The sequence below is a fragment of the Penaeus vannamei genome, chromosome 11, assembly GCF_042767895.1.
Source record: "Penaeus vannamei isolate JL-2024 chromosome 11, ASM4276789v1, whole genome shotgun sequence".
In the NCBI taxonomy this organism is placed as follows: Eukaryota; Metazoa; Arthropoda; class Malacostraca; order Decapoda; family Penaeidae; genus Penaeus; species Penaeus vannamei.
In genome coordinates this window covers 1,482,878-1,492,877 of record NC_091559.1, presented here as the reverse complement: position 1 = coordinate 1,492,877, position 10,000 = coordinate 1,482,878, and the positions used below count along the sequence as shown (strand labels likewise).

General features: G+C 37.9%; 1 protein-coding gene across 1 annotated transcript in view; it reads right to left on the bottom strand.

The window, feature by feature from the left end:
• Positions 1–9,409: 9,409 nt before the first annotated feature.
• The window catches only part of LOC138863131 (uncharacterized), a 5,049-nt gene continuing 4,458 nt past the window's right edge, over positions 9,410–10,000 (bottom strand). The window contains exons 4-5 of the mRNA XM_070126842.1: positions 9,756–9,895; positions 9,410–9,432 (exon numbers count right to left, since the gene is read on the bottom strand). Coding sequence (XP_069982943.1) covers positions 9,410–9,432; positions 9,756–9,895 — 163 coding nt within the window. The remainder of the gene's footprint in view (positions 9,433–9,755; positions 9,896–10,000) is intronic.

Genomic DNA, 10,000 nt, shown 5'->3' with positions numbered 1-10,000 from the left:
TACCGCCCGTAGAACTCTGAAATGGCTATGAGGACCCAAAAGACAAGCGTATTGAACTGACGTCCTCATTATGCTGAACTGTAACATATGATCATAAAGTGTTGTATTATATACGAAAGTACTTTGTTGAGAAATAACATGTGTTCTCGCGTTATACACTGCAGCATGACAGGACTTTTTTCATAGTATAGATCAGTTATATAAAAGACATTTCTTGTCCATTAAATCGATTCATGCTAAGTCTTGAGAAACAACAACTCCACGTTACGTCACTCACAACAGTTTTTTATTATTATTGATAAAGGAATTAGGTACAGTTGATTGTCTCGATTCCTAGAGTAATAAGCAAATAATAAGTAATAAGCAATATATATATATATATATATATATATATATATATATATATATATATATATATATATATATATATATATATATATACATATATATATATATATATATATATATATATATATATATATATATATATATATATATATATATATATATATATATATATATATGTGTGTGTGTGTGTGTGTGTGTGTGTGTGTGTGTGTGTGTGTGTGTGTGTGTGTGTGTGTGTGTGTGTGTGTGTGTGTGTGTGTGTGTGTGTGTGTGTGTGTGTGTGTGTGTGTGTGTGTGTGTGTGTGTGTGTGTGTGTGTGTGTGTGTGTGTGTGTGTGTGTAGAATTTGTATTTCGTTACGTATAGTAATAATTACTTAAGATAATTCATCCACTTTCATATATTCTGAGGGATAACTTAGATTGAAACAGAATATTCATCGTTAGAAATAAACCTGAATCATTATAATATAAAGATATATATTGAATCAAGTATGATTTCTTTCTTAGAAAATGGAAATACTTGTGTTTTTTACCGAACAGTTCTTTCAGGCATAAAATGACATTTGTTGGCATTTGTTGATATTCTTATACTTTACTTTACTCTACTTTACCCTTGTACTCAAACTTCCATTTACTCAATTTACTTCAATTTATTCTATATAACTCTCCTTCATGTTAAATATGATTCTGCCTTAACACAGAGAAATAATTTTTGTAGCGAGTTCTACACTGTGATTTATTATTTGTTTTGACATGAATATATGTGACTGGATTATATAACATGATATGTTATATGTGATCTAACTCCTTCTAATCTATTTTTTGATGTTTGTTGTGCAGAGTATCACGCATATGACTCATTCTTCATCATGTTATCATATCAAAGTATGCATGTGTATTCTGTGTATGGATGTGATTATTGTGACTAGTGTGTTTTATGTCCTATTATTAGAGAACCATGCAAAGTTTAATCATATAATGGATATATCACTAAACCGAAACTAAAATAGAAAATATATGGGAGGGTAAGCTCAATATATTACCCCCTACCCGCCCAAAAAAATGGATATATCACTAATGTGAAAATAAAACAGAAATTATATGGGATGGTAAACTCAATATATTACCCCCCCCCCAAAAAAAAAAAAATGGATATATCACTAATGCGAAACTAAAACAGAAAATATATGGGAAGTTAAGCTCAATATATTACCCCCCCCACACCCCCCCCCAAAAAAAAAAAAATCGAAGTCAGCAAGTGAATACATTAATAAAACGACAGGAGAAATCTGACGCTGTAATTGTATGATTAATGACCAGGTATTAGTCATATGACGGTGATTTCCCCGTTCTCTCCATCTGTGACGCAGTAGACCAGACATTCTGTCATTCTGTGTCTCACCAAGCACCACGTTCGTAATAAATGTCACGTGACTAGTGGAACGTCTTAAAAACAAACAAACAAAAAGCGGCGAGGAAATAAATGGAGAAGCAAGGTAAACAAATAGATAAATAACATAAAAAGCAGGAAATAATCTGTATATTACGTTATGGCAACTTTTAGTTTTTCTCTCTTACCCAGACGAAAAAGTAATGTAAAAAAAAAGAAAAAAATAGAGGGGGCAGGGAGGAGGTATGGAGAGATAGATGGTTAAAAGGATAGATTAGATAATGGCTAAAGCAGGGGAGAGAGAGTGAGAGAGAGAGAGGAGAGAGAGGAGAGAGAGGAGGGAGAGGAGAGAGAGGAGAGAGAGGAGAGAGAGGAGGGAGAGGAGAGAGAGAAGAGAGAGGAGAGAGAGGAGAGAGAGGAGAGAGAGGAGGGAGAGGAGAGAGAGGAGAGAGAGGAGAGAGAGGAGAGAGAGGACAGAGAGGAGAGAGAGGAGAGAGAGAGGAGAGAGAGAGAGAGAGAGAGAGAGAGAGAGAGAGAGAGAGAGAGAGAGAGAGAGAAAGAGAATATTGGTTGATAGATAGACACATTTTCATATGTATAGACAGATAGATAGACATATTTTTTAGAAAAGTAGATAGATGAATAAATAGGAATACAGATTGATAGTCAGATGGAGAAATAGATAGATATTTAAATAAATAGAAAGACAGGTGTTAACAGATAAATGGGTAGACAGAGACAGATACATAGATACATAGGAGATAGATAGATAGTGTTGAAAATAAATACACAGATAGTAAACCGATAGCTAGATAGATAAATGGACAGACAAATAGATATATAGCCAGATAGATAGATAGATGGGAGATAAGGAGACAGACAGATAGATGTGCAGATAAAGAGACAGATACTCAAATAAAGGGGTAGATAAAGAGATAAACAGATAGAGAGGTTGAAAAAGAGACAAATAGATAACTAGATAGGCAGATAAAGAGACAGACAGATAAATAAGCAGATAAAGAGACAGATAGGCAGATAAATGTGCAGATACAGAAACAGATAGATAGACAGATGGGCAGATAAAGATACAGACAGATAAATAGATAAGCAGATAAAGAGACAGATAGACAGAGAGAAGGGCAGATAAAGAGACAGATAAACAGAGAGAAGGGCAGATAAAGAGACAGATAGACAGAGAGAAGGGCAGATAAAGAGACAGATAAGTAGAGAGAAGGGCAGATAAAGAGACAGATAAATAGAGAGAAGGGCAGATAAAGAAACAGATAGATAGACAGACATTGAGACCTGATAGACCCCACGAAATCTTTCTTTCCTTCCCCTGGCGTGTGTTTTCCTCTTAACGTACATCCGACCCTTCCGTTGCAGGTCCGCGGGTCATTTACACCGCCCAGACACACACAAAAAACAACAAATGGGGACTGAATGGGAATCTTAATGGACTGATTCTCGAGAGGTGTTCCCCCCCCTCTTCCTCCTTCTTTCCCTTACCCTACCCCCCCTCTTTTTTTTTTTTTACTTGTGTTTTCTACTCCCCCTTTTCTCTTTTTTCTTTTTCTTTTCTTTTTTTTTTTTAGGTGTTCCCCCTCCTCCTTCTTTCCCTCCCCTCCCCCCCCCTTTTTTTGTGTTTTCCACTCCCACTTTTCTCTTTTTTCTGTTTTTTTTTCTCTCTCTCTCTCTCTCTCTCTCTCTCTTTTTCTTTTTCGTTACTCGGTCAGTAAGGCTACAATGTGCTTGATGGAGGTTGTCGAGATGAATGGGGTTTCGGTGTGTGGTTGGCGCGTAGTTTGGTGTGTGATTCATCCGTAATGGTATGTGATTGCTGCGTATTTTTGACGCGTGGTTGGCGCGTAGTTTGACGCGTGATTGCTGCGTATTTTTGACGGGTAGTTTGTGCGTAGTTTGACGCGTGGTTGGCGCTTGGTTAGAGCGTACTTTGACGCGTGGTTGGCGCGTAGTTTTGACGCGTGGTTGGCGCGTAGTTTTGACGGGTGGTTGGCGCGTAGTTTTGACGGGTGGTTGGCGCGTGGTTTTGACGGGTGGTTGGCGCGTAGTTTTGACGGGTGATTAGCGCGTAGTTTTGACGGGTGGTTGGCGCGTAGTTTTGACGGGTGGTTGGCGCGTAGTTTTGACGGGTGGTTGGTGCGTAGTTTGACGGGTGGTTGGTGCGTAGTTTGACGGGTGGTTGGCGCGTAGTTTGACGCGTGGTTGGCGCTTGGTTAGAGCGTACTTTGACGCGTGGTTGGCGTGTAGTTTTGACGCGTGGTTGGTGCGTAGTTCGACGCGTGGTTGGTGCTTACTTTGACGCGTGGTTGGTGCGTAGTTCGACGCGTGGTTGGTGCTTACTTTGACGCGTGGTTGGTGCGTAGTTCGACGCGTGGTTGGTGCGTAGTTTGCGTGTTTTTGTGCGTAGTTGGCGTGTGGTTGGCGCGTAGTTCTCGTGCGGTTTTGTGCGTAGTATTTGACGCGTGGGTGGCGCGTAGTTTGATGCACGGTTGGCAGGTAGTTGACGTGTGGTGGGGGGGGGGTAGTTTTTTTTATCGCAGTTTGTGTTTTTGCGCGTAGTTGGCGTGTTTTTGTTCGTAGTTTTGCGTGTATTGTGTGCGTAGTTTTGCGTGTGGTATGTGCGTATGTCGCGTGTGGTTTGTGCGTAGTTTGGCGTGTGGTTAGTGTATGGTTGATGTATGGTTAGCTTGACTTGTTTGGGAATGTGGTTCAGTTTGCTTCTTAAGACATACAAACGTAGATAAAGAAAATTTGTTCCTCTTTTCCCTTCGTTTCTGTCACTCTAACTTTTTTTCTTAAGTCGGGATCGCAAGATATTTTATAATTGGTCGCCGATTGGTTTGACGATGAAGGAGAAGAGGAAGAGAAAGGATAATGATGATGATGATGAGGAGGTGGTGGTGGCAGTGGAGGAGGAGGAGGAGGAAGAGGAAGAGGAATAGGAGTAAGGAGGAGGAAAAGAAGGTACAGGAGGAAGAAAAGAAGTTAGAGGAGGAGGAGGAGGAGCAGGAAGAAGAAGGAAAAGATGAAGAAGAGGTGATGGTTGAGGAAGCGGAGGAAGAGGGGAGGATGAAAGAGAGACAGAAAAGGAAAAGGAGAAAGTTAAATAAAGAGAGAGAGAGAGAAGGAGAGGAAGGAGGAAGAGAAAGAAAAGAGAAAAAAGGAGAAAGAGGAAAAGAAAGAGAAGAAGGAGATGGAGAGGGAGATGGTAAAGGAACAGATAATTAAAAAAAAACAGAGGTAAAATGCTAATGAGATATATAACCTAAAACGGAGGCATAAATAAGAGCATACATGAAGGAATTATGAGGTAAACTCGGTAAAACTACGAAATCCTTTGCCAAAGGTGTTTGCAAAAACTACGTGTGCTTGAACAGCTGCATAAATCATTTGATAATCGTGACCTTAAAATAGCAGCGTGTAAAAAAAAAAAAAAAAAAAAAAAAAAAAAAAAAAAAAAAAAAAAGTTGCTTCTGACAGAACGCGTGCGATTCACAAGACTGAAATAGTGCAAAATTTAGCTTAGTACAAATAGCAAGAAGTTTATTAGCATAATATGTTCATTTTCTTTCTTTTTTTTCTTCTTTTTTGTGTGAAGCAGTTTGTGATTGAACAATTTTTCTACGTATTTGGGCGTAAGTAGCGAGAACTTAAAGTATTAAAAAAAAAAAAAAAAAAAAAAAAAAAAACACTCACTTGAGGGTGGCACACACACATACACACACACACACACACACACACACACACACACACACACACACACACACACACACACACTACACACACGCACACACATCTGTACCAGGACTCCATTTTGAGATATTAGATTCCTTTCAGTATCTGAATGCCAGACATAGTTCTTCTGTGGCGAGGAAAAGCCTAAAACAAATTAGCATATTTCAATTCTCCAGAGATAGACGTAAGATATTTCGAGAATGAATATGACCGGAAAATATTATTTACTTTCTACGCATACATAAATTCACGTATTCGAAGATACACGCGTACAGATTCTCTCTCTCTCTCTCTCGTCTCTTTTTGTCTTTCTTTCTCTGCATGTCTGTCTCTGTCTCTCTCTTTCTCTCTCTCGTCTGTTTTTGTCTTTCTTTCTCTGCATGTCTGTCTCTGTCTCTCTCTTTCTCTCTCCCGTCTCTATCTCTCTTTGTATGTTTGTCTGTCTCTCTCTTTCTCTCTCTCGTCTCTATCTCTCTTTGTATGTTTGTCTGTCTCTCTCTTTCTCTCTCTCGTCTCTATCTCTCTTTGTATGTCTATCTCTGTCTCTCTCTTTGTATGTCTGTCTCTGTCTCTCTCTTTCTTTGTATGTCTGTCTCTGTCTTCCTCTTTCTTTGTATGTTTGTCTCTGTCTCTCTCTTTCTCCCTTGTTCTTACTATCTCCATCTCTCACTCTCCTCTGTCTGCCTGTCTTTGGACTGAAGGCCTTTTCCGGCATCTAACTGCACCAGAAACACAGTGGCCTATAAAGAGATTTTTCTGCTGCATTTATGATATCAACGGCAGCGCCACGACTGGCATCACCTTCGCTCATTCTCTCTCTCTCTCTCTATCTATCTATCTATCTATCTCTCTCTCTCTCTCTCTCTATCTATCTCTCTCTCTCTCTCGCTGTCTCTCGCTGTCTCTCGCTCTCGCTCTCTCTCTCTCTCTCTCTCTCTCTCTCTCTCTCTCTCTCTCTCTCTCTCTCTCTCTCTCTCTCTCTCTCTCTCTCTCTCTCTCTCTCTCTCTCGCTCTCTCTTTCTCTCTTTAACGGGAGAATCTCATGACATTTTTTTCCAACTCTTCTTTTGCTCCCTTCTCTTTCTCCTTCGTTTCCCCCCCCTTTTCTCGCCCTCCTTTCCCATTTATTTCCTCTCTTTGCTTACCGTCTATTCCCTCTTCTAGCTTTTCTCCCCCACCTCTAACCCGATCTTTCTCCTGTTTTTCACTCCCTTTCATTTTTCATTCATTCTTCTTCTCCCTTTACTTTTTCTCTTTCCAGATCTCTCTTCCTATCTCTTCCATCCCTCTCCCTTATTTCCTCACTTATCTTCATCTCTTTCCACTCCCCTTCATCTACAGCTCCCTCTCTTGTCCTCCCTTTCCTCCCATTCTCTCTTCCTCCCTTTATTCACTTATCGCCCTCCCTATCTGCAGTCCTTCCTTCCTTTCCCTCTTTCTCCCTCTCTCTCTTCTCTTATCCTTCTTCCCCCCTTTACACATTTATCCACCTCCCTATCCTCTCCCATCCATCAACACCCCCTTCCTTTCCCTCTCTCTCTCTCCTCTCCCATCCTTCTCCTCCGTTTTGGTATCCTTATCGACGTCCTGTCTATCAAGGACAGGAAATTCGTACATCCTTTTTCAATTGTCTCATCGGCGTCGCGTCTTGGCTTCGGCGCCCGTGTCTTGAAGGTGGACTGGGCGCTGGCGAGGGCGTGAAAGGAGGGTGCGGGCGCGAGTGCGAGCTCTAGGGATTATCTATTCAAAATATAGTCCAGTGTTTTTTTCTTTTAATTCACCCATCTATACACACATGTAAGTATGTACAGTGAACCCTCGTTTTTCGCGGGGGTTACGTTCCAAAAAGAACCCGTGATAGGCGAAATCCGTGAAGTAGTAATCTTTATTTTTATACAATTATTATACAATGAAATACTCTACAACACATTGAAACCAAAGAACAAAACCTTTTTACAGGTCCAAGCATTTGTTTAACAAATAAAAGTACTGTATAAACGTTTTTTACAAATAACTACTGTACTGTAAAATAATAATCTTAATCATCAATACGAACTGAAGGCTTCATGGGTTTTAGAGAAAATTTGCAAACTTAAATTTGGCAAGCTGTATTACGTGCATGTACACATTAAACCGTAACGTTATTGACATACAGGTAGAGAAGAAGCGGAGAGACTGTTTAGCCAATCAGAATGCAGAACACAATGCACAATGCAAATCCGTGAAGCAGCGAGAACATGAAAGGTGAAACGCGTTATAGCGAGGGTTCACTGTATACATTTACACACACACGCAGATACAGTGTGTGTGCGTCTATGTGTCTGTCAGTAAACACAGGCATTTTATTTACCAATTTCATACCATAAACATGTGTACCTCAGTAAAATCGCAAGACAACCACCCAACTCAAGCACACGCACGATCAGGACACAGATAATTAGTGATTTAAGACCTAAAAATTCTAACCGTCAAATACCTGTCAGAAATGTCTAAGCCACACACGAGATCAGGAAACAAGGTCACAAAATCCTGTGATTTCTGATTCACGAAAGCCTTTTAATCTATTGAATAATAACAAAAGTGTATTGACAATGAATAACAATAATGATAAAAATGATGAGAGTAATAATAATGATGATAATAATGAAACAAATGACGTAATTAGAATGATAATGATGTTAATGGTAACGATAATGATGTAAGTGCTAATGATAATGAAGATTGCAGTTATAATGATAAGAATAATGATACTGTTGATACTCATAGTAAATGATAACGATAATGATAGTGAATATGATTATAATAACGATAGTGAAAATAAAAACAGTAATGAAAAAGGATGATATTAATGATAATGATTATGATAATGATGAAGATAATTTTAATGATAATAACAATACTGACTGTGCTAATATCAATGATAATAATGATAATGATAATAAAGATGATAATAATGATAATAGTGATGGTAAAATAATAATGATAACGATATCAAAACCAACAACAACAACAATTGTAATAATGGTAATAATAGTAATAATAATAATAGTGATAATGAAAATGATACTGATAACAAAAACGATAATAACGGTATTATTACTAATAACAATATTAATACTGATACTACTAATGATAATGGTAATGGTAAAACTGATGATAATGATAATGATAATAACAATAACAATGATAATGATAGAAATGATGAAGCTAATGAAAATGTTTTTAATTACAATAGTGATAATATTGATAATAACAACAACAATAATAACAATAATGATAATTATGATAATAATAATGATAATTATGATGATAATGAAAGTTATAATAATGATAATGAAAGTTATAATAATAAAAATAATTAATGATGCTAATAATGATAACAGAAATGATAATGAAAATAATAATGATAATAATACTGATAAAATAATAATAATGATGGCAAAAAAATAATAATGATGATGATAACGATAATGATCATGATGATAATAACAACAGCAATGATGCTAATGACAATAATGATAATGTTAGTGTTAATAACAATAATAATGATAAAGATTAGAAATAATACATAACAATAATTTGGATAATAACAATAATGATAATAATGATGAAAATGATAATATTAATTCATATATATCTGTATGTGCTCACACACACACACACACACACACACACACACACACACACACACACACACACACACACACACACACACACACACACACACACACACACACATACACACACACACACACACACACAACATATATATGTGCAAGAATTAGTTTAATTGAATATGAAGCAAACACATCCGTAATTTAAGTTCTTTATCTACTATTTTCTGTGTGTGTGTGTGTGTGTGTGTGTGTATGTGTGCATATATATGTTTGTTTGTGTGTGTGTGTGTTCATTTAATCTGCACATGCCTTCAAATCTGCGCACGGCAATCACAAATTAAAATATCTGATATAATATAAGAGTGGTGCATTATATAATTTTCAAGGCAAACGATAGAACGTGCAATTAAGATATAAACACTGAAATATAATCATGAAATTATCAATTACAACCTACAGTTGTTGTTGTTTTTTTATCATATAATCAGAATAAAATCAGAACCTTGACAATTACAAAAAACAAAAAACAAAAAACACACAAAAAAACAAACAGACATTCTGAAAACACAACAAAACAACCACAAAATCTGCTTTTACGCTCAATATTTTCACTTCAGAAAATCGCCTCCTTTTCTCTCACCCGTAAAGCCTCGCCAAAGATAATGTTGATATCCAATGACTGGGGATATCATCGGCACTCGCTTGTGCACGGCCGCCCCTTTATCGATTCCTGCGGCAGACTCCCTGTATGACTCCCTGGATGACGGGGTGTTGCGGTTGCTGGTGAAAGGGACTGCAGGGAAAAGGGCCTCGGATATCCCTTACCCACGCACGCGCGCACGCATACAAACACTTAGGCACGTGGGGGGGAGTTGTGGGCGTTTG